This window comes from Oryza glaberrima, chromosome 2 (assembly GCF_000147395.1).
Source record: "Oryza glaberrima chromosome 2, OglaRS2, whole genome shotgun sequence".
In the NCBI taxonomy this organism is placed as follows: domain Eukaryota; kingdom Viridiplantae; phylum Streptophyta; class Magnoliopsida; order Poales; family Poaceae; genus Oryza; species Oryza glaberrima.
Window position 1 is genome coordinate 16760385 of NC_068327.1, and position 25367 is coordinate 16785751.

General features: G+C 40.1%; 3 protein-coding genes across 4 annotated transcripts; 2 read left to right on the forward strand and 1 right to left on the reverse strand.

Moving 5' to 3' along the window:
- The first annotated feature begins 2011 nt into the window (after positions 1 to 2011).
- Positions 2012 to 4511, forward strand: LOC127764522 (40S ribosomal protein S8). Its single transcript, XM_052289410.1, has 5 exons — positions 2012 to 2106; positions 2222 to 2294; positions 2895 to 3225; positions 3860 to 4035; positions 4248 to 4511. The coding sequence occupies exons 1-5, from the start codon at positions 2103 to 2105 to the stop codon at positions 4324 to 4326; spliced, it is 663 nt and encodes a 220-aa protein (XP_052145370.1). The 5' UTR covers positions 2012 to 2102; the 3' UTR covers positions 4327 to 4511.
- Positions 4512 to 6319: 1808 nt separating this feature from the next.
- LOC127761096 (uncharacterized) lies at positions 6320 to 11605 on the forward strand. Of its 2 annotated transcripts, none has more exons than XM_052285314.1 (2): positions 6320 to 7393; positions 7469 to 11605. In XM_052285314.1, exon 1 carries the CDS (start codon positions 6385 to 6387, stop codon positions 7354 to 7356), a length of 972 nt encoding a protein of 323 aa, XP_052141274.1. In that variant the 5' UTR covers positions 6320 to 6384; the 3' UTR covers positions 7357 to 7393; positions 7469 to 11605. The 2 variants fall into 2 exon arrangements, with proteins under 2 accessions (XP_052141274.1, XP_052141275.1); XM_052285315.1 differs by having other exon boundaries at positions 10901 to 11605.
- A 483-nt stretch (positions 11606 to 12088) lies between these two features.
- LOC127762159 (probable UDP-N-acetylglucosamine--peptide N-acetylglucosaminyltransferase SEC) lies at positions 12089 to 24417 on the reverse strand. The gene is made up of 28 exons (XM_052286546.1): positions 23957 to 24417; positions 22653 to 22801; positions 22457 to 22555; positions 22292 to 22342; positions 19935 to 20051; positions 19777 to 19833; positions 19273 to 19392; positions 18033 to 18095; positions 17844 to 17922; positions 17457 to 17566; positions 17323 to 17376; positions 17186 to 17253; positions 16977 to 17079; positions 16612 to 16814; positions 16400 to 16496; positions 15162 to 15233; positions 14990 to 15066; positions 14784 to 14900; positions 14616 to 14700; positions 14363 to 14530; positions 13925 to 14035; positions 13758 to 13844; positions 13547 to 13674; positions 13328 to 13410; positions 13101 to 13206; positions 12852 to 12998; positions 12647 to 12767; positions 12089 to 12532 (listed from the first exon to the last, which is right to left on the reverse strand). The coding sequence occupies exons 1-28, from the start codon at positions 24177 to 24179 to the stop codon at positions 12419 to 12421; spliced, it is 3009 nt and encodes a 1002-aa protein (XP_052142506.1). The 5' UTR covers positions 24180 to 24417; the 3' UTR covers positions 12089 to 12418.
- Positions 24418 to 25367: the final 950 nt, after the last annotated feature.

The window sequence follows — 25367 nt, forward strand, 5'->3', positions numbered from 1 at the left end:
TGGTTTTTTTTCTCTTGTTTTGGGAGGGTTTTCCACGTTAAATCTCATGTCTTCTGTGATTGATCTATTGTTGTTTATCGTTTGTTTGCCTATCGTTTCCTAACACACCGCACTGGGCCTCAAGGAAACCGCGGCAATTCAGCAGGTGGAGGATGCCAACCGTAGTGAATCAAGAGGTGAGGGGAATGGTCGCATCTTCTTCGCCCTTGCTGGGAACTCAACAACGACTAGGCCAGCGGCGACGCCATGGAATGCGCATGGGGAAAGGGGGCAGGGGATGGGGGTGTCGCACGGCGCGGGTGGTCCTGCTCATCAACTCACTGCTCGATGTTTCCATCCACGCTACCCCTTCATCACTGGTGAAACTCCCCTGTTCCCTGTCGTCGCAGCAAGCACACTTGTGTGGGAAGGCAAGAAGATATGCAAGATGAAGGCAAGGGTATTTTCATCTAAGGAGTGTTTAGATCCAGAGGTGTAAAGTTTTGGCGTGTCACATCGAGTATTATATAGGGTGTCGCATGGAGTGTTCGGGCACTAATAAAAAACTAATTTCAGAATCCGTCAGTAAAGTGTGAGACGAATTTATTAAGTCTAATTAATCTGTCATTAGCAAATATTTACTGTAGCACCATATTGTCAAATCATAGAGCAATTAGGCTTAAAAGATTCGTCTCGCAAATTAGTCACAATCTGTACAATTAGTTATTTTTTAACATATATTTAATACTTCGTGCAGGTGTTCAGACATTCGATGTGACAGAGTGTAAAATTTTTGTGTGTGAACTAAACAGGACATAAGTTAGCATTCTAGTGAGCACGCACAATTTAAAAGTGGCAATTTAGTGAAACTCATATACATAATGGCATTTTGTCAAAACCCGCTTTTGACAATGCATAATCTCAATTTCCTCTCAGTTGACATTTGTCACCTCCTATAGCCCTTAAAAAAACCATTTTGCCCCTAAAAAGGGATGCACTAAGAGCAAGTTTAATAGTATAGCCCACTACTAACTCCAATTCATCTATAGCCAATTCATATAATAGTTGCTTACTATACTATTAATATATGGTCCCACCTGTCATACACACATTGCATCTTGGAGTCCGCGCTGTAGCTGGCTACAAATCTGTAGCCCGCTGCTCTTCTCTCTCATCTTTTATCTCATTAAAATATGTTTACAGCTGGCTAATAGTTTGCTATTGTACCTGCTCTAACCAAACAGGCACTTTTTTAATAACATATTGAAACAATAGTAGTAGATTTAACTGCATTATTTATAATTGCAGTAGATATTGCAAACCTCTCGAGGGAATTTTGGACATTATGAACAAAAATCAAAAAATCAAAGAGCTAACTGAGGTTAATCGAAGTGACAGAAGGAAGAAATGTACTGGTATGATGGCATATTTTAGAATTCTGCTAGTCGATGGCAAATTGCAGATATTCTTCTTATCCCACTATTAGTTAAATGTCACTACTATTCATAATATTAGCTATGTGTCATTGGAATTTGAGGAATTGGACCGTGAATAGTAGTGGTGGTATATTTATAGTGGCATGGATCCAATTAACCCTAGTTACTATTCTATGCAGAAGGAAATGACCTCACAATTTTAATAGACATTATCTCGGTAATTTTGAAGCCTGAATCCGACCAGCAAGGTTCTGGTTACGATGATATTCTGCTTAAATTAAAATTCTTAAGCCAACTATATATCGATCCAATCTTTCAAAGGGACTTAGAATAGGATGTACGTGTGTGTACTTATAAGAGTAAGTACACATAAGTTATGAGCGCTTGAGTTTGTTATGTTTTTCTTAAAAGAAAAGGAGAAAAATTTTAGTATATGTCCAAAGTTCGAGGGCGAAATGGTACTCACGAACGGCATGGCTACAGAAATACGGGCCGCCTGGTGGGCCGAGCAAACCGCAGCCGTCGGATCCGGCCCAACAGCGCTAAACCCTAGCCCGCGGAGGCACCTATATAATCCGCGACCCAAGCGTGAGAGGCGAGAGAGCGAGGCACAGCTACCGGCGGCGCAGCCACACAGCAGCAGCAGGTGAGGAGGAGAGGAGACCCGCCGCCGCCGCCGCCGCCGCCATGGGTAAGCCGCCTCCTTCCTCGCCCACGGCCACCGCCGTCTCCTCGAACGCTCCCGCTCCTCCTCCGCCTCCTACTCCCGGTCGGTCGCTGACTCGTTCGTTTCGTTCCTCTCGCAGGTATCTCGCGTGATTCCATGCACAAGCGCCGCGCCACGGGCGGCAAGCAGAAGGCATGGCGCAAGAAGCGAAAGTGAGTGCCCCAACCATTCCCCTTCTCTAGGTTTCTCGCTTGTATATCTTAGTTTTAGCGGGTGTATTTTTAGATCGAGCCCCTCTGTTACGATTTGTATGATCTGTGTGGGCGCGTGCTCGAGGGCGCAGCTTCGTTAGATTTGGATCTTGTTCGTTCTGGACTTGTGGTAGAAGGCATCAGCGTGTGTGATTTTGAACAAGGCTGAGACTTGGACGCATCGTTTTACCAGTCTAACTGTAATTTTCGCATGTTTTGTGCTTGATGGCTGGAGTAGTAACAGATAGGTCATTTTTCGAAGGAATTGCAAAATGAACTGGAGATGTTTTTTTTTGGTTTATACCATTTCAAATACCCTATTTAGAGATTCAGTGGTGATAGTATGAAGAACATTTCCAAGTTAGATGATTGTAGTACGCTTTGGAGTTCTTGAACCTTTTGTGCATGTCTTATTTGGCAATATCTTAGTACTGTTTTATGTAACTTTATTGGCCATATTACTTCTAAACTTGATGCTGGCTGTGATTTGAGTATGTTGCTAAACGTGCATTTGTTCTGTTGTATGTTAGTTTTAATTTGTTCTCTCACTTTGTCATGAAGGTATGAGCTCGGAAGGCAGCCTGCCAACACCAAGCTGTCAAGCAACAAGACAGTGAGGAGGGTGCGTGTCCGTGGAGGTAATGTGAAATGGAGGGCCCTCCGTTTGGATACTGGCAACTACTCATGGGGAAGTGAGGCCGTGACCCGCAAGACCCGTATCCTTGATGTGGTCTACAATGCATCCAACAATGAGCTTGTCAGGACTCAGACCCTTGTAAAGAGTGCTATTGTGCAAGTTGATGCTGCCCCCTTCAAGCAGTGGTACCTCACTCACTATGGAGTGGATATTGGTAGAAAGAAGAAGGCTCCTGCAGCCAAGAAGGATGCTGAGGTATTTTTCTCCCTTCTGTTGTACATTTTGATGTGATTGGTATAGTAGATTCTTATACACAATTATTTGTCGTCTTATAACTTAAGCTTGGTATCACTTTTGTGATTGGATGTATAGATGCATATTGAAAGATCTGGACTGTTGACTGTATTGTCCCTAGTTACAAGAATTGGACTGTACTTTGCTTATAGCTGCGTGCAGTTCTTGAATTGGTATATTTATGTTTTGGTACTGCAGTAGTATATATTGTATTCTGTTCACATGTATAAAACCAGAATGTATCTACTCTTTAGTAGCATTTACCTGTCCTGCATAAATATGCTACCTGCAGCATGCACTTGGTAAAATCCGGTGCTTATTTATAGGATTATATGTTATGCTTAAGGTATATATTTTGCTTGATGGAAAAGTATCTTGTCTATAACCTTGCAATGCATTGCTTGCCGGTAATCCTTTATTCATGATAAAAGGAATTAGCATCACCAATTTTGCATTCCTAGTTGTTGTAACTCTGGGAGCAACTCTTTTAGATTTATCAAACTGTGTTCAGACTTGTTATTCCTGTTTACAGATTGACTCCGTAGGTTGTCTTTGAGCTGTCATATCATTTGATCCTTCATTGTTGAATTTACAGGGGCAGGATGCTGAAGCTACCACAGAGGAAGCGAAGAAAAGCAACCATGTTGTCAGGAAGCTTGAGAAGCGCCAACAGGGACGCACACTTGACGCCCACATCGAAGAACAGTTTGGCAGTGGGAGGTTGCTGGCCTGCATTTCTTCCCGCCCTGGGCAGTGTGGCCGAGCAGATGGGTAAGATTCTAACACTGAATGAACATCATTGTAAATTAGGCTTTTCTCACAGTATATGTCAGCATGGAGGCGGCATGATCTCGAGTATGTCCTGGTTTGCAGGGGCTCAGATTTCTTTTTGTTGATTATAGTGCAGTCTGGAAGTTAAACAAATGCAAGAACAATGACAATGCTATCTCTAATTAAACCATTTATTTTATAATTCCTTGCAGCTATATCCTTGAGGGCAAGGAGCTGGAATTCTACATGAAGAAGCTCCAGAGGAAGAAGGGCAAGGGTGCCTCAGCTTAGAGCAAGTCTTTCTTTGTTGCTGGTTCTACACTGAAAGAACTACCCTTTTTTGTTCCCTGAGAGCTCCTATGTTATGTTTGCAGACGCATAGCTGTTTTTTTATGATTAAACAACTTTAGCATGATGACATGAGAATGGGTTATGTACTCTGGATGTTATTAAGTTAAAATATGTACTTTCCGCCAGCTCGTTCATAATTTTGAAATTATCGATCTGTCGTGATCTGCCCATTATGTTTGCGCAGAGTTGCATTTTATTATCTACTAGAAGCCTAAAAGGATGTTTGATCGGACTAGCTACGCTTCAGGAGTGTACTTTCTCCACCCCAGAACTTGACTATCAGAATCAATAATTCTAAGACGAGCGGTCGGTTGTTTCAGAGATAGTATAGCTACTTTCCTTTATTGGAATTTAAGTTTCCAACATCTACTAATTTATTTAAGGGGACTTATAGAACATTTAAAAATCATTTTTTTTATTAAAAAAATTATATAATCATTATTTATTTTATTGTGAGTTGATTTATCATCAAATGTTTTTAAAGTATTATTGTTTTTATATATACGTAAAAATTTTAAATAAGATAAATGAATCAATACCGAGTATTTTATCTTAGAATGGTGATTACGGCGTTTGGTGGATCGCCAAACCACCCAACACAGTAATGTCAGGATAAAAAGGGAGGGGATATTCATGCCATTTCCTGTTCTTATTTTATGGAAATAAAATAGGAAGGGGTAGTAATGTTATTTTCTGTTTTTTCTCCCTCCTAATAAACATTTATGGATCATTGGATATATTATTTTTTATAAGCTTATCAAACTTATCAAAGTTTGACTAAACTTTTTATAATATAAAAAGAGTGGTAATTAGGTTTGCGAGGGAGAGAACACTGGGCATGGGAGGTGGGACATGCTAATTCAAACTAGATGGAGAGAGAGTGTCATGGTTACGGATAAGACATATATCCTATCCTACAACTTACGGAACATATAAGATTGGCATACCATCATTCACACGATATATTTCAGTATGTGATAAGGAAATATACAAGATATTATAGAAAATATCCTCACGAGCTGGCGATTGACGTAGTCCTACTCGAAGAGGATTGGATTAATTCTATATCGTGCAGGGCTCATTTTCTACGAGTTCTATTTAAAGACTAAGATAATCATGGTATAAAAGGCACACCCCCTGAGAGGTTCAGATCATCGAATCATAGTGCTAACACACCCACCATAGTTTACAAAGCCGGAGGACATGAAGCCAAATTCACCAGGAGATCTCGTCGAATGGTCTCGACAAGGATCTCAGCAGATTCATCTATTCTTTTGTACTCTGTGGTTTTCTATATCAATCTCATGTAAACTGGATTAGGACTTTTACCTCACAAGGGGCCTGAACCATTATAATCCTTGTCTTTTGTTTGTTTTGATGTCGTATCATGTAGATCCTCGTACCAACGTATCCTAATACCCTATCTATCCGGTCTCCAGGTATCCCACATCGACAGAAACGTCTATGGGTTTTCCGGCTAGCTCCATGAGGTTGTAGGTTAGACGAATTGGATTCGAAATCTTACCCCTTCTAATTAATTGATATTATGTACTTCCCTAATATTCGTGTTTTGATTCAAACTAGATGTAGACAGTGCATCGTTCACACATATGGGAGAGGCATTTTGGTCATTCTAAAAATATTCCTTTGTCCAATATGCTTAGAATGATAAGATATTTGACATGGTTTCCTATAGAAAATTACCATATATTTTTTATATTCTTATACCAAACTACGTTTGATGTGTAAATTAGACCATTCTATAGATATCTTGTAGCAAATTTTGTTCAGTACCGTATTTTTAGCACAACTGAATTTTAATAATCCATCAAAATAAGTGCTATTTATCAATTGAATTATCGAAACTAATGAATAGTGTGACGTATTGCCGAAATTTCTCAACGTATAGGTCATGAAATTGGCAACGAAGAAAAAAAACAGAGAGAGAGAGAGAGAAGCTTTAGCCAAACAAAATTCTGCCGCTTCCGCTCAAACGAAATGGCGATGATAACGCTGCCAGTAGCTGCCCACGCTCCGTCGCCATGGCTGCCGCCCTCCATCCTCCGCCTCCGCTCCACCTCCACCACCACCACCATCCCCGCCGCCGCCGCAAGATCCTCCGCTCCCCACCCTCTCCCGGACGAGCTCCACCTCGTCGCCGACATCCGCTCGCCGCACAACCACATCCGCGTCGCCGACGTCTCCCGCACCGCCGCCGGAGCCGGCCACCCCCTCGCCGGCGCGCGCCTCCTCCTCCTCGACGCGCCGGGCAACATCCACTCCCTCTCCTTCCCTCGCTCCCCCTGCCCCCTCACCTCCACCTACCTCGACGTCTTCGCCACGCTCCCGCCACTCCTCCCCGCCTCCGCCTCGTCCCTCGCCGTCCTCGGCTTCGGCGCGGGCTCCGCCGCGCGCGCCGTCCTCCACTTCTTCCCGGACATCTCCGTCCACGGCTGGGAGATCGACCCCGCCGTGGTCTCCGCCTCCCGCGACTTCTTCGGCCTCGCGGAGCTCGAGGCGGAGCACGCCGCCCGCCTCTCCATCCATGTCGGGGACGCGCTCGAGGCCTCGGCCGACGCCGTGGCCGTGCCCGGCGGCTTCGACGGCGTGCTGGTGGACCTGTTCGCCGGCGGGAGCGTGCTCCCGGAGCTCCAGGAGATGGACACGTGGAGGCGGATAGGCCGGCGGATGGTGGCGCCCGGAGGGAGGGTCATGGTGAACTGCGGCGGGCCGTGCGTGGAGGCGGAGGAGGAGGGGAGGGGCGGCGAGGCCGTCAAGGACGCAACCCTGCGCGCGCTCACGGCGGCGTTCGGGCACGGGATGGTGTCGGTGATGGATGTGGACGAGAGCTGGGTGGCCATGACTGGACCGGCGGTGTCGTCGGCGCCGGAGGAGGCGGCGGCGTGGAAGGCTAAGCTGCCGCCGGAGCTACGGGGATATGTTGATATGTGGAGGCCGTGCTTGCTGTGAATTCTGAATTGAATTCTCTGAATACCGTGTGATTTCGGTAAGTGAATGCATATATATCTTCTTGTTCCAGTTACATTTTTTGAAAGTTAGTCACATAGCACATCAAAAACAGATGAAATTGTCCGGAAAACAACTGAAAAGCTAATGTTAGCAAAGCGACCCAGTGAAATCGGTGTCACAGCTCAGGTGATGAATTGATCTATGTGCAAGCGCAAGACATAGAGGCATGCTTATCAGCAGGAAGTTGAATTCAGATGGCGTGAACTTGAAATGAAGGCAACACAAATTTTTAGGATCCATGTCTTAGATGATTTTGATGTGGAGGCATCAACTAAAAAGGCTTTAAAGTCTTTGTTTTTCGTACTGTGGATAGATCAACAGGTGATAACTTGGATGTCCTTCGTGGTACTCTTCAAAACAATATCTATTATATTATTAAAACAGTTTTGAAAGAAAGCACCACGTTCGCTTTGAGGGCTAGAAATTCCCACATTAATCAGAGAAAAAGAAAAAAAAAGAAAAGAAGAGTCCAAGTAGAAATACAATCTAAAAATAGCTGAAATTCGGAATTAAAAATAAGCAATATTGAAAGAAGTTTTCATATAAGAACCCAATACGAGATTAAACAATATTCGAAATAAAAATAAAATAAAATAAAATCCAAAATTAGAAAAGAAAACGAGAGTACAAGTAGGAATACAATTTAAAAATAGCTGAAATTCGGAATTAAAAATAAGGAATATTAAAAGAAGAGTCCATAAAAGAACCCAATATGAGATTAATTAAAATTTGGAATAAAAATAAAAATAAATCCGAAATTAGTAAAAGAAAATAAAGAAGAGTTCAAGTAGGAATACAATTTAAAATTAGCTGAAATTCGGAATTAAAAATATGCAATATTAAAAGACGAATCCATATAAGAACCCAATACGAGATTAATTAAAATTTCGAATAAAAATATAATAATATCCAAAATTAGAAAAATTAAAACAGAGTTCAAGTAGGAATACAATTTTGAAACAACTGAAATTGAAAATAAAAAAATAAAAACATTCAAAGAACACAGTACGGTATTAACTAATTTTTTTAAAAAAATAAATTCTAAAATTAGAAAAAAAGTTTCAATTAGGAATAAAATTTATAAATAACTAAAATTTGTGATAAAAATAAAGACTATTGAAAGAAAAGACCATCTAAAACACATGATGAGATAAATTAAGTAGCAGGTCTATAAAGCAGTAGAGTTGGTGGCGGTTGATACGGCATATAAAAATTGTTAATAAAACACCAAATAGAATCCTAATGATGATTAAAAGGAGGGATGTCAGGCAGGCCGTGAAGCAAACAAGTAAGGCGGTTGTCCGGAGTTCTAGAAAGTAAAAAAAAAAAACCATATTGATAATCATTTTCGATTTTTAAAATCTCAATGACAATAAAAAGGAGAAGCAGCGGGTGGGGTGTATAAGAGTAAAGTTGCAGAGCCTCCGATGATTGACAGGACTTCTAGAAAATAAAAAATAAATTACAAGAATAGTTATGTTTGATTTTTAGAATCATAATGACATAAAGAGTAGGCGGTGGACGGGCTGCAGAGGGGCATAGTGACATCGTTTGATGGGACTTCTAAAAATTATAAAAAATAAAACTACAAGTCCAATTTTTAAAGTTTCAAAACTTCCAAAAAGTAAAAAAAAAACCAACGATAATCATGTACGATTTTAAAATCTCAATGACAATAAAAAAGGGAGGCAATGGGTGAGATGTAGAGGAGTACAATGGCAAAACCGCTGATGGTTTGGCGGGACTTCTAGAAAGTAAAAATGAACCCAAACTATAATTATGTTTGATTTTTAAAATCTCAATTACAATAAAGAGAAGAGATAGTGGATCTGTAGAGGAGTATAATGGCAACGTTTGACGGGACATCTAGAATATATAAAAACGAAACCCAATGTGACAATAAACTCTAAAAACTATAAAATCCAATTTTTAAAGGTTCCAAGAATAGAAATAGTGATAGATTGAGCAAGCAAATAAAGAAGGAGATGACATAAGGTTTGGTCTTTTCAAAGTCTTAACGATGAGATAGCTATTTAATAAATTTTAAGTAAAATCATACTTAAAAAATAAATTATTTTTTTTGCTAGCCGCGCAATTGCGCGGGCTACCAAGCTAGTTAGAGGTAAAAGAACCCTGCTTATCCTTGATTGACATCGGGGATGATGTTGAGGGAAGATTGGCAACGGTAGAATATGTTCTGGACTCCATTCACAGAAATTATCTTTAAATTACAGAACGGCAAAGCCATTGCCGCCAGGTGTGTGTAAGCTACAAGATCACACTGGCAAAGATGAGTTGTTGCTGCTGCTTACATCTTTCTATCGTGATGTGCTGCCCACACACCTATAAGGGCATGTTTGCAACACAAGGAAACAAACAACAGAAAAGAAAACGCTAGGAATATAGAAACACACCAATGTAAGCGTAAGACACAGAACTAAAAAAAGAACACAGCAATTATTAATAGGTAGAAATCATTTAAACCACTATGCCTTGTTTGTTTAGGCGTGATAGACTGGGATTTGGGCCCGATCCACAGGGGACATCCCCTGTTTTCTCTCAGCCTGTGGACACGTTTGGATGAGTCAGGGGTGGAGAAAATCCTGGCCCAATCCATGCACATCCCCGTGGGAGAGAAAAATCTCCAACTAGGCGTGTTTGTTTAGTGTGCATGCTAAGAATGACTAATTTTTCTGAGGAAAGAACTTTTTTTTTTTCAAAAGGTGCTATCTTAATTAGTCTTGACAACTAATTGCACTGCCACATTACTACATATTTATATATGTTCGCTGCTTTATGAACTGTCCAACCGCAATTATTTGCTTTAGCACTTGTTTGATTCCTTTTTTTTGTATGTCCATTGTCCACTACTATAAGGCTACGGAAATAGTTTAGAAAATAGGTTCAGCCTTTTATTTGTCAATGAACCAACTTTTTGAATTTTGTAGAACACTATAAACTGGGAGCCTTTTTTATTTCAGTGAGTACTATTTGTAATTTATGGCTTGCTTATATGTTGACTATTAATGCATCTTTATTTTGGAAATGAGTAGTTGCAGCATTGTGTTTATGAAAAATTAGATGTTTGTTCTGTTTTTACAATTAGCCGTTGGAATATTCTGGTGGAAACTTTCAGTGATAGGTTGTCCTTGGCTTCTGATGATCATATGCTAGTTAGCTTCTAGCTTCCTTTTCTAGCTATCTTGGTGCATTCTGTAGAAGAACATTGCATAATTGCATCTTGTTCCAGTGTCTGGATAGTAGGGTTAATCTTGCTTCCCATGCTGTGTCAATTTGTGGGTCTTTGTGTGCATGTGCTCTGTGACCTTGATCAGGGCCAAGCTGCAGTTCTGAACCTACAGTTTTAAATGTTCAGTAGATTAGTTATCTTTTGATTCTAGTTCATTTTGCTTCTTGTTTAGTTTACATATATTAGCAAGCACCGTTATCTAATGTCTAAGACTTGTTTCTTTTGGCTTCGTAGTTATAGGGTGTGCATCATGCTAGAATTGTTTGGAAGATAGAATTGTGAGAGACTGCTTGAATTGTAAATGAGACGCATAAAGTACATTTTTTCTAACTGCTCCTTAATTGATGTAGCTATGATGGTTCCATGAACCAATTTTGTCTATAGAATTATTACCTTTGAGTTTTATCTGGGATTTGTACATGATGGCTAAATTTAGAATGCCAAAGAAATTTGTTTTTGCTTTGTACAATGGCAATCGGGACTTTGGAGAGTCTTATTTTCTTATCAGATAAGATATATTAAGTTGTAGGGACTTGCTTAGAATCGAGTGAAGTTCTATTCTTTCAGTTAGCTCAAAGAGCTACTAGTATTTCTGATTTGAACAAAGCTGCTTTCATCGAATTCTAGTTGAAGCATTGCAATTAATTGGCACTTCTTCCCCTATTGTCCAGTCTCAGAATTGGGGATACTGTGTTTTATTTCTTTGTGGGTAAAGAATGCTATTATCATATTCTGAAGTAATCTAGTAGCTCATTTGTCAGTGCTATGTACAAGTATAACTGTGCAAAATATTATTGAAGTGAAACATGCGGTGCATTTTCTTTATAAACTACATTTGATTTCTTTTAAACTTCATAAAGTTGAGATAAAAAAAAGAAAGCATTTCATGTTCAAACAGCTAAGAGGGAGAGACAATTAATCATGAATGTTCATTGCCTACTGGATGGTGGATCATGCCTAATCCCAATCGAGGGGGATTGGGTGGGTGGGTGGGAGGGATTAAATTCCAATGTGCATGTTTTGCTCTTCTTGCCGAACAGCCCTACAGTGTTTTTCCCACCCAAATAGTATTCTAATTCCAAAGGTTGCTCTCTTTCCTTTGAAAATCCCTTGAATCAAACTTTCATTCCTAAGTTAGTGATGGTTTCAGCGACTATTTTGCTCTTCAATATATTCACGCATCAAAATTTCTTGCTGGCAATAATGGGAACAAACTCGTGTAGCGCTCCCCTGTGGGCTGTGGCTCTACTATACCTATACTAGTGAGTTGTGACAGGTCACCTGCCTGGCTACGTTTTGCGAGGATTCTTGTGCTCATCAGTTGGCAATGTTCTCTTCGACAAGAGTAACCTTTGGAAAACGAGTTTCACGGACGCAGCCATATGCTTCTCGGACGCCGCAAGACAAAGAACAAAATGGACATCAAGTAAAAATGTAATTTGTATTACAATATTATAATAATAACAATGCACTATTTATCTTTGACATCGCGGCAACACCTCAAAGACAGTAAATAATAGTACAAGGCAAACCACCCCAGGGCCAACAATGACTTGACTAACTAGTATAAATAATTATAACAACACAGACTACCCCTAGAATCTTTTGGTAGTGTACACAGATAATTCGCCTCTGAAAAGAGAGGGATGTGTACAGCACGACAGGCTGCATCAAAGAAGCGCCTGGAGCGGCCACATTTTGCTACATATGCTACAACTCTCGCCTATTTACACAGCCGGTGATGTAAGCATGTCAGCGGTCGTATGGAAATTCATTGTCATCTTCTATCACCTTGAACGGCTCTCGGTGGCGACCGGAGCAGTACAGGTTCCACATCTTGTAGTACGCACGTTCAAGGTTGCGTACCTGAAACAGTTTAGGTAAGAAATCAAATCCAGCAACCGTAAGAACCAATCAAGATTCAGGACCTTCGTCTAGGTAAGAAATGCGTCCACGGCAAATACTAAGGTGAGAACTTACCCATCTAGCTGTATCAAATAATGGGCAAGTCATACGGACTTCCTTCAACTTATTAGTCAGAGCTTGAAGTTTTGCCGGATTTAGTGCAAGGTCTACTGCCCTATCTTCATACTCTTTCATACTGATAGAACCAAAAGGGAAAAGGCAGGATTAGTATGACATAGTTAACTGCAATTTAATTAGATGGGTTTTAATCTACACTTGCCTGCTGACAATCATCTCTTCCCCTAGCCCGGTGGCTAGGCAGAGGGAACCAGCTACTCTGGTTGCCATTTTCTCCAGTGGAAGGGTTATCATTGGTAAACCAGCCCACAATATGTCTGTCCCAGTTGTGTGCGCATTGCAGAGAGGGCTGACTCAAAATAAATCACACAAGAGAATAAACTAAGAACATTGAATATTTTGCTTGTGCACTGAAAGAAAAATGAAATTATTGCTGGTAGAAAATGCATACGTGTCCAGGAAAAGGTCTGCCAATGAGCTGCGTCTAATATGCTCATTTTTCATAGCAACATCAGTGAAGATGATCTGGTCGGGTCTGACTCCTCTCGCAGCAGCATCTGCAAAGTCATTTTTTCATAGCATTCAGCATTATAAAGCAGAACTCTACCCTTTTCTTTTTTTTTCAGGTGGAATTAACACTTGAAAAGTGAAAATTACTTAGTGTTTTACTATACTTACGTGCTCTTACTCTAGTTTCACCTGCTGCTGGGAACCTTAAAAGCCATAATGCACTGTTCGGAACACGTTTGAGAATATTGCACCTTCATAATTACAAATAAGGGATAAAGATTAGTCAGATGACCCATAGGCCCATAACAAATTCTGGTCCATCAGAGCTTCTACAAGAATCATATACAGAGCAGAAAAAGGAAAGGAAGATGTAAACAGTGCCATTACCATGTATCAAATATTTCTGGATCCATCTTGTAAAGCTGATTAAAGCATGCAAAGATGAACTTATCCTCGGGTAACCCATAATCTGATCTTTTATGTGGGCATACAGGATCAAGACAATCACGATTTTTCTGGCAGACAGAGATTTTAAGTGTCAAAATCAAAGATGATATGAATGAGAAGGGCAAAAGAAAAGATAGCATGGCGCACGAACCTGCTTGTAGTCATTGACAAAATAACAATGAGGCAGATGGACGAGTTTCTCAGAATATATGTGTGAATAGCAAGTTGGCGAAACAAACTGCAGGATCATTTATAACTTGTAAGAAACCACACTCAAATCAAAAATCACTGAATAATGTGTAGTCACTCCTATCATACCTCATCTGTAACTAGGTAGTCTATATATGCAGCCCCAGTTGTGCCTGGAAACCCCATGTACGAAACCTGGATGGGGGCTGGTTGCAGTGCAAAAATTTCATTCCTGGCACCCTGTTTAAATCATAAGCATAGATTTTAGTAGTAAATAGCAATGCAAAAGATCCTGGTAGAATTGATGTAAGTTGGCCTTCACGCAAGAAACCAAAAAATTCCATACTGCATACTAAGGATGAATGATGCTTATATTTAATAGCCCAAGTCTCAACTTTACAAATAATTATATAGAAAGGCTGTTAATGTCCTATGGGATGTGTAATTTTCCACCACAATACTTAGTTAAATATCCATAGAAGAGCCCATTATGGCGAAGGAATACCCAATAAGAATCAAAGGGCGTGCAATGGGAACAGATATATATTCATAAGCATTGTGTATTACCTTTGTGTAACCATTAAGGTTTATTAATATTTGTATTTTGTCTTGATTAATGATTCTGGCAATCATATCAGAGGTCATGGCAGACACATCCACAAAATGCTCAGCCTCAGACTGAATACGCTGCCTCCATTCAGTACCATCATTTTGACTCAGCGCATAGCAGAAGACCTGTTGCGCCCAAACATGAGTTGCACATGAGATTTCAAACATATGAACAATATGCTAGAGAGAGAGAGAGAGAAGGTGAAACAACCTCAACATTGTCACGGTCATGCATTCCAAATACTGAACCCATGAGATGGGAGAGGGGATGATTCCCAAAATCGCTGCTAACATATCTGAAATATTAACAAGGGAATCGATTACTATGCTATTAGGAGTCCTTCAGAAGCAAGACATGCAAGATTTTTCGAATACATACCCAACCCTTAGTCGACAGTGTTTACCCTCTGCTTTGACAGGAACAGGAGGGGGATGCACAAAGGACGGCAATCCAAAACGAGAGGCAATCAAGGAACAATGAGCAGCATATTTACAGCTGGTAAGTAAAAATCAATAATTAATGAGAAAAGTTAACAAGAGAATATTCATTAATGATGGAAAGAACAGCATGACATAGGTCCACACCTTATCTCTAGTGCAAGCATGGGATCAATAGGATATGCGATGGCATGGAAAGGTTGCACGCTTGGAAGTACTGACATCTACAGATAAACACATGAAATATATAGGTTGTGGGGAAAGGTCATACTAACTCAGTTTAATAATTGAATTTGATTGTTTATTGTAAAAAGCTCACCTTTATTTGCTTTCTGATAATTTCTTCAACATCGCGAAACATGGCATTCCTGTTTTCCCAATCACACACACACTGTACAAAACAAAACAAAAAAGGTTACAAACAGCTATGGAAGATTGGAAGTCATTAGCCCGAAACAACATAGAGTCTACAACCGAAGTAAAAGCAGATATTGCAGATAGTCCAAGAACAAGGACAGACTACCTGAACTCATAACTGTTGAATGATAATGAACAAGTTTACACTAATTTGCACACTAGACTTATAAATAGCGCAACGAAAAACTAGGCCTGTTAGGATAAAGTACTAAGTGCATTCTGTTCGTTTATTGTGAAACAACAACATTACTCCCTCCATCCACAAGAGTTGTGCGCATAACATTTCTCAGTTTATCCACAAGAGTTGAACATATTTTGTTTGTGCCTCGAAGCAGTAATCGTATGGCTGCGGATGGATTAATTTGATAACGCGGCCCGAGCAGCCAACCAGTTGAGCATGCACATGCAATTGGCAAGGCAACTGCATGCATGCGGCACCAGTGCACGAGGGCGGGGCTGTTGGTTGCGTATGCGCGATATGCGGGAAAAACGAAACGACACTGCGTATGAATCCATATAGATGAATAAATGGATCAGAGGAGTTAGTGTTCTCCTTGGTCACTGTGAAAAAAGTTATACGTACAACTCTCGTGGATGGAAGGAGTACTAGGTTTAAGGTAAGTGATGAATGTTCCTATACAGTCCCTCTGGTCACAGGTAAGTGATGTTTTGGACATCGAGAAGGTAAAATGCAACTTTGACTGCTAACTTATATTGTATACCCTCTGTTCCATATCATAAGGTGTTTAGTTTTGTCCTAAGTCAAACTTCTCTAACTTTGACCAAGTTTATAGAAAAATCAACCATGAAATATGTCTCAATAGTGTATTTGTTTGGTATTTAGATGTTAATTATTTTACTACAAACTTGGTCAAAGTAAAAGAATTTTGACTTACAACAAAACTAAAACACAATACAATATGAAACAGAGGGGGTAGTTATTACTCTACAAATGTTCCTTTTTTGTGTGGGTGTGTTCGGCTGGTGGGAGTACAGTCAGCAATACTCACATATATATGCTCTGGCCAGCTTTGCCTTTATACAAATTTACATCCTCAGTTTAATTTTGCCATACATGCTTAAATAACAGGAAAAATTTCAATTATGATGGTTACACCAACAGAACATGGAGGTGATTACCTGTAAAGTATGCAAAAGGTTGCAGGTTGCTTCAGGAAAATCAGGACGCAAACGAAGAGCCTGTTTATAGCTAACTATAGCCGTTTCAACATGTCCACTACAGAAAAGGTGTCAACAGTTTATGGTTATATACTATAGAATACCAAAAAGAAATGAGGAAACTAGAGGCGTGTACAGTCCAAAATGTTGGGAAAAGTCTCTAAAGTGTGCACCTGTCTTTATAAGCTGAGGCTAAGTTGGCATGGGCTTCTGCCATGGTTGGCCTGATTGTTGCAGCCTGAATGTAGTCCTGAATTGCTTCATTGACTCTACCGATCTCCTTGAATGTGTTCCCTCTATTAACTAGTGCATCAGCTGCAGTAGGATCTACCCGAAGTACTTCAGTATAACATGTGATAGCATCAGCATAGTTTCCCTGGTGCAAATACAAAGTGAACACTTAGGATCGACTTATGGGTGCAAATTGTTGTTCAAGAAGCTACTCAATTAGTTTCTTCAAAAATATTAGCTATTCAATACTACATGAATTTCGTCCGTCATTAACAAGTGCAATGGAGGAAAGGAAACAAGCTGGAACCTGTTGCTTGTATATCACAGCCAAGTTGTTCAGAGGAGAAGATAACCCAGATGTCACAGATATTGCTGCTTTGTAAAATGAAGCAGCCGCACTTATCAGGTTCCTGCAGGATATTTTGGTATCGGTGAGCTTACTAGCACCGTTTTGCAGTTAGAGAAAAGTTATCCCTTAAATCTTATTATCGGATACAAGGACATGAAGATTCTCACCACTCCATATAAATATTTCCTAGGTTAGTAAGAGCCTGTGGATGGTTTGCTTGCAGCGCAAGGCATGACTGCATAAAGAAAAGTAAGTCACAGACTGACATGAAAGCGACAAGTACAACATAAGGCAAGAATCATACTCTGTAGCAGTTAATTGCTTCTTCCACTCTTCCAGCATCTTTAAGGGCATTGCCCTGTAGAGAGGAAAAAGCTTGTCATTCAACTATTTATTATTTATAAACACTTATTAACAGAATGTGGTCCAGTGGCTTACCATGTTATTGTATGCTTCAACAAACTGTGGATCGCAGATTATAGCTTGATTGTAACAACGAATTGCTATATCAAGCTGGCCTTGCTCATAGTAAATGGTAGCAAGATTACCTGCATGAAAATGTCCCCCCTACCTTTGTATTACGAGGTATACTAAGGCTCTACTTTGAAGGTAAAGAAAGGACCATTCTCTTGTAAGCTTGTTCGTATCTCACCCATGATGAATATCTAAATAAATGGACTCGAAGGGGTAATATTTAATTAGTACTTACATGCCGTTTGGAGAACAACTTAAAGGTCTATGATTGCTTTAAAAAGAAAACAATGGCACATAAAAAAGATCGAAGAAGGCTCAGTAAACTGCTAAAATGAGAATTATGAATCTCACCGTAAGCCATTGCATAGTCAGGACGTGCCTGCACTGCACGCTGATATGATATAATGGCTTCTTGAGACATTCCCATGGTCTGGAAAAACAATTATATCAAAAAAAGATCCACTTTTGCTCTAAATCCTCCCAAGCTCTTGCAGGCTCTCTGGCAAGATGCTTGTATCATAACTCATGACATAACTTTACCTTATAAACATTCCCTTGGTTAAGATATGCATCAGCAAAAGATGGCTTAAGTTTAACAGCTTCCTGAAAATCAAAGATAAAGCATGTCATCAGGGAAATTGAACACTTATCGTTTACCACCATCTTGGCAGATGGCATAAAACAAAGAAGCATTTGTACCACTTCAAAACCATAATAGCATAGCACAATATCATAATAAATAGTCATAAAAAAACATAGGCCACTCCTACTTTTCACAGTTTACAATACTTCATAGTCTCTATACAAGACCACAGTTTATATTTTATCAGATATGAGTAAACAGTATGGCAGATAATCAAACTTGTGTAAGTAGTTTATTTGGGACATGCATAATTGGCTCATGAATGCACAATAAGTAGTTCATTAAGAGACCACAGTATGCACATGTTGGCCAAACCCCACTTGGCTGTCTTGTCCATCCTGTTATCGTTATCCATGGCAACTCATTAGAGAATCGACAGCCAACACAGATGCCAGCTGTTCTCTCAAAATAAAAGAAAAGGGGGTGGGCTGAGCTCAAAGACACAACACGAGAACAGTGGTCATGCATGCATGATGACTATAGCAGGGCAGCCGGCAATCAATGTGGCAATCACAGGGCCAGAGCAATTTAGGTGTTTCACTAGATGTGGCCATGCTAACAGAAGTGGGGTGGAAAGGAGGCAAAATTAACAGAAGGATCTTTCTCCTTCGGGTGAGTTAGATGTGCTTTGACTAGGAGATTGTGTTAGTTTGGTGCTCAGCCAATAGCATGAAAGAAGGTTATTAGTTAAGAGTGAAGAGGGGTTTCCTCAAAATACTCCACTCATATGTGTTCAGGACTTCAAGACTGACAAGGCACTACAGTGTGTGCCAACACAGAGGAATATCCATGAATAATGGAAAAAAGAACAGCACAAAAACAAAACAAAAGAAGATCTCTAGTTCCACAATCTGACAAATTGCACCAAAAACACATCTTACATAAAGCAACAAAATAAGAGATTAGCTCAAGTTTGTTGACGCAGCAAATTCTAATAACGTGAAACCACCAGCACAAATGCACAGAGCGACTCCAGTTATGGAACGAATGGACTATTGCATGTCAAAAAAAAAACTAGCTATTTAAACAAAAAAAACAATTTAGGATATATTAACCATTTCACAAAATGGTGCCATCAGGCTTGAATGCTGCAAAAAGAAGTGTGATAATTCCAACGTATACAGTTGTGGCATTTACCTTATAATATAGTAAAGCTTTATCCAGATCCCCTGCCTCCATGAACAGGCCAGCAAGATTCGACCATGCGATCGCAAATTGTGGATCTATGCGTAGTGCTTCAATGTAACAATTGTATGCCTTCAAATACAATGAATTAAAATGTCAAATCAAAGCATATGTAAGCATGCATGCATCAGGGCAAGATTCTTGCTGGAAGTTATCAATCGTACAAATTAAAAGCCTAAGTAAAATATGAATGTTCAGCATGGTCCTTATGTCAGTATAAAACATATGCAATTGGCCAATCAACATAAAAAGGTAGAAGAACATACAATACTTAATTGATAAGATAAGCATGGGAACAAAAGTTATGAACATATGCGGTCAAAAAAGCAGAATGGAGAAGAGCATATCAGTGCATACGATGATACAAATAATGAGGGACAGTGTAAACTCACAATATAAAAAAACAAGTAGAGAAAAAATAATAGCAGTAAGTATCCAGGACTAAGGAAATCTCACCTCCTGAATAAAACCTTGGGCCTTCATCAGATTACCAAGATTGCTGTGCGCATCAACCTAAATCAGTGACACATTGGCACCAGTTTAAAGTAGAAAATGGTCCTACCAACAAGGGGATAGAACATAGAAGTCATACCAGCAATTAAAGAAATACATACCAATCGAGGGTTGATTGCAAGTGCTTGTCTACAGCATTGAGCTGCCTCATTTAATCTTCCCTTCCTTGTATATGCACTAGCAAGATTTGACCAAGCATCGCAAAAGTTTGGTCGCAGCTAAAATATTCAACCAGAAAATATGTGCAAAGTTCAGATACATATCAAGACAAGAAAAGATAACAAGACAGATCACATGGAGGAAATAAAACATTCTTCTCAAGTACTTATTTCCCAAGAATAAATAAGATCTTCCAAGAAAATGGCAACATTTACCAAAAATACAGGTATGGAAACCTCGGATTAAATTTTAAAATATAGATTATTTTTCTTTATTTTGCATATATATACATGCTTTTGAAAATTTTACGGAAATATACTTTTTCCAGAGATTGGTGTCACGGCACCCGAGCGGTGACACGGAGCCAACACGCGTGACCAAATTGATCTCGCGGACGCGCGGTACTAACACACAGAACCACTGTGGTGCGGCACCGTGGGAGCACGCAATCGCAGCGATGCCTCTCCACGAGCATGCAAGACAGCCCCATGGCTGACCAGGGCCCGACAACGGACACTCCTGCAGAGCTGAAGCGCTCACGGTTGCACCCGGCACCATCCGGCGACGAGGCAGTAAAGCGCCAGTGAGCCGACTGACACATGAGCAGTGGCGCGCACCATGTAACGCTAGGAACTCAATTGCCTGCTTGGCTTGTGTTTACTCTCTCCGATTAGATTAATCTGTTAGCTGGTTGGAGCTAGCAATCATCTTTTACATTTGCTATTATCTCTTCCCTCCTTTCTTTTTGTTTTTTCAATTCAATCATATGCATGAATGTAGCACTGTACTATTGCAAGTGGTACCTACCTACCTGATGTCTCCAAATGATAACATTTGTGTTACAAAAGGCCATTATTTGACCTCGTCATGGTTTTGAATCCTTTGTAACAGCCATGTTTAAAGCAATCAAACCACCTTATTGCAAGGGAATGAATCAACTTTATTGCTACATTTAGAATGAGAATTGATGTATTACACTAATGCCTAGAATCCTAGGATTGTACTCTCCCTACTATATAAAGGGACCTTGAGATTAATGAGAAATGACAGCTATTTCATGATTCACTATCTACATTTCTAACACGTCATCAGCACGTAGCTCTAACCAGCTGAGCAAGAAAGGTGAAGAGGAATAGGCAAATGGCGAGCCATCTTACCCTTCGAGTTACCGGTGAGTTCTTCACCTTTCTTGCTCAGCTGGTAAGAGCTACATGCTGATGAAGTGTTAGAAATGTAGATAGTGAATCATGAAATAGCTGTCATTTCTCATTGATCTCAAGGTCCCTTTATATAGTAGGGAGAGCACAAATTCTAGTCATTGGTGTAATACATCAATTCTCATTCTAAATGTAGCAATAAAGTTGATTCATTCCCTTGCAATAAGGTGGTTTGATTGCTTTAAACATGGCTGTTACAAAGGATTCAAAACCATGATGGCTGCATTGACGAGGTCAAATAATGGTCTTTTGTAACAATTTGCACCTGCTGTTTACTTTTGCTAATTAACCCATATTGGTATGACTGTAGGCTTAAGTTGTCAGTTAGATGTCTCAGGACCAATGGTGCCTGGAGGTTACGCGCCACCGCTCGCCTTCCGCGTTTCCACTCCGTGGGAGCGTCGGCTGTCGGGCGCCGGTCAACAGGGGAATGGTCCCGCGCGCCCGTGGAGCGGCACCATTGCGGTCACGCGCTTCCGGTTTCGCGGGTTGCTACCGTGCATCCGCTACCCGGGCCGCTGGTCTGCGAGATCAACTCGGTTGCACGTGTTGGCGCTGCGCAACCACTGCCGACAACATGGTCCCGTGGCACCAACCCGCGGGAAACATATATTTCCGTAAAATTTTCAATAACATGCATATATATGCAAACAGAAGAAAAATAATGTATATTTTAAAATTTAATTCTGAAAACCTCAACCCTAAAATTATATGAGCAGAAAACAAGAGTTGGTTGTTGTTCAAAAAAATTTGATAAAGTTTGAAATAATTGAAGTTGTTGTTTCAAATAAAAATTGGTAAAGCTTGATTTCAAAAATGTAAGTTCTAAACAATGCAATGGACACTGGAATCATATCGATAGAAGGTGCCAACTCAATTTTTAATGTATGACATTGTAAGACCATGCCCAAGAGCCCAACAATTTGACAAAAATGTGACAAGCATTGAGGGAACCAAAAGCAATTTATACAATAAACTTGAACCAAATTCAATGAACAAAATTCCAAAAATTAACTTAGGTTGAAAAACGAAATAAGTGACAAAAACAAAACAAGGAAATGTAATGCACAGCAGAAGCAAACCTGAATGGCGGTTAGATAGTAACGGATTGCAAGATCAACATCACCCTTCTCCTGAATAGCAAAATATATCGCATCTATTTTAGAATGATAAGTATTGACTTTCAAAACAATGTACTCATTAGCAAATAAGATTATTATTTTTCATGATTTATATCGCCAAACTACCTTCCATGCATTGGCCATGTTACCATAGCACTCTGCAAAGTTTGGATCAATAGCAAGAGCCTCCTCATTCTTTGCAATACACATATCATAATTACGTATCTGCAAAAGACAAGGAATCACAAGCTTGCCAGAAAATCCGTGCGAAAGGCAAAAACATATGCGTCAGATGGCATCAAGTATTCAGGTCAATATTCACCTGATAGTAAATAGCTCCAAGAAGAAGCAGGTTATCTGTCCGCCGTGGATTCTTCTCATAAACAATGTTACCATGCTCTAATGCCTCTTTATACTTTCCAGACCGGTAATTTTGATGTGCAAGTGCCAAATGCCGTTCTACATCAACAGCTGAAATAAATCAATGAAAAGCTTAATTAGATCTATCATCGAGCATGTGATATCAATATAAATAAGAGTATGAAATTCCTTTAGAGTTTTTATTGGACAATTATATTTCATTTGAAGAAAAAAAATTCATGTAATATATTTTCTACAGAAAAATTTTAGGCTTTGAATAACATAAGATTGTGAACAGGTGATTATAGCCGATCATCTAGCAAAACCGGTATGTGTAATAAGTCCAAATACTCCCTCCATTCTCGAATAATTGACATTGGCACTATTCAAATTTCAACTTTGATCAGTTGTATTTTTTGTGTTAAATTTATATAACACTTGAAAACATATTATATTATCGAAGTGTGTAGCATCATAAATATAACCATACATTTCTATTTTTATCATAATATAATCACCTAAAAGTAATCCATGGTCAAAGTGAGACGGATGTAATCAGCAGTCTCAATTATTTGAGGACGGAAGGAGAACAGAGGGGGTATTTAAACAGACTTAGCACAGCAGATTAGCAATCCAAACAGTACTGATCAGATTCTTGGGCACTTTTGCTTGTCTTGTTTAGGCAAATCACCCATACAGATCAAGAGCCGAGACACAGCACCATATTAGTAACTCAACGGCTCGGTGCTCACCCATCTCCAGAACCAGAAAAGACTCACATCCACATCCATTTCCTAACAGGTGTAAGTCTGTCCAGAACACCATCGAGAATAGCAGGTTTACCAAGTGGGTGAAACTTGAAAAAGGTGTACCATTTCTAACCTAGAATAAACCATCAGAAATAAGATGGTCAATAAAATAGCCTAGAACCTTTTTTGTCCTCTTGTTTCAAGGCGGAAATTAGATAGTCTCCAAGTTGCAGTTGTTAAATCTAAGTAAACCAAAGCTACATATGCTTCCACAAATTACGAGAGCACGGAAGTAACGAATCCCCCAACTCCTCCGGGATCTCTTTTTTTCTCCCCAAAAAAGGAGTAGACCCCTCTCCCGAATCTAATCAAATATAGGTACTATTCGCAGTCCACCTCCACCCACAGGAATAAAAGAAAAGGGAAAGATCTTAGTAGAAAACATCCAAGAGCATAACAATAATAAGCTACTAATAAAAGGAATAGTAACAAATTTCAAAAACAAAAATCCCCTTACCCCCGAGCTGCTTGGGCTTGGGCTCGGGCTGGGCCTGGGCCCTGGCGTCGACCGGCGGCGCGGGCGGCAGCAGGAACGAGGCCGGCGACGAGGCCACGGACTCGTCGAGCTCGGCGGCGGCGCGGCCGAACCCTAGCCAGTCCGCGCCCCCGAGCAGCGCCGGCGCCGCCGCCGGCTGCTGCGGCCGCGGGTCGCCGCCCCCCTGCTGCTGCAACGAGAGCATCTCCGCGGGGGCGGGGGTGCCTCCTCCCTAAGGTGAGGCCGCCGCTCGGCCGGCCAGATCGCCCGGGCAGCCGCAGGCAGCGGCAGATCGGGCGGAGGGGGAAAGCGGGAGGGGGTTGCTTCGAGCGCCTTCGAGAAGGTGGGGGAAGAGAGAGGAGAGAGAGAGCAGTAAATGCCGCCGTGTTGGGAATCGGGAATGGAAAACGGAAGGGAAGCTGCAGCTGCTGGCTGCTGCGGGACGGAGAGGGCAGGTGTGCGATATATACGGCATCGAGGTGGAGGAGACATGCCCCTGTGCAGACGGAGTGGGGGAAAAAAAGGAATTTATTTTTGCTCTTTTCTTTTTTTTATCTAATAAAAGATTGTCCAGAGTAATAGACTATATTAGCTTTTTTTTATGCCAACATATATAAATCTTTTTAGATTGGCACGGATATTATGAAAATATGCGTGAATGTTTTAAGAAAATGAGTGATTGGTTAAAAAGAATAAGTAGATAAAAGAGTATAGTTACGATTGGTTGAGAGGATAAGGTAGGTGGAGAAATAACTTTATTTTGGGACAAGATAATATGTTAGAAATAGCTATATTTTAAAATAGAGGCAGTAGTGCTACGCGGCACCAGGAAAATATTCTTTTTATTTTGTGTTCTCGCAGCTCTGATTATCTTCTTAAACCTCATTTACTTAAATGCAATATAATATATACTCCCTCTCTGTTTCGAAATGTTTGACACCGTTGATTTTTTAGCACATGTTTGACCGTTCGTCTTATTAAAAACGTTTGTGAGATATGTAAAATTATATGCCTACATAAAAATATATTTAACAATGAATCAAATGATAGAAAAATAATTAATAATTACTTAAATTTTTTGAATAAGACGAACGGTCAAACATGTGATAAAAAGTCAACGGCGTCAAATATTTCGAAACGGAGCGAGTATAAAAGATCCGAAGCAATTTACGGCAAAATAATTTAGTTACCGTTAGACAAAAACTTCGTTGAGTTGTAAACACGACTTTTTAGGCTCAGTCTTGTAGGAGTATAACCGTTAGGTTTAATTTACTATTAAACTAAGGTTTTTCTTGCAGAAAATATTAAACTAATGTTTGATAATATATACTTTCTTCATCCTAATATAAGTGCACCTAGTACTAATGTGATATTTCATGGTACAACGAACCTA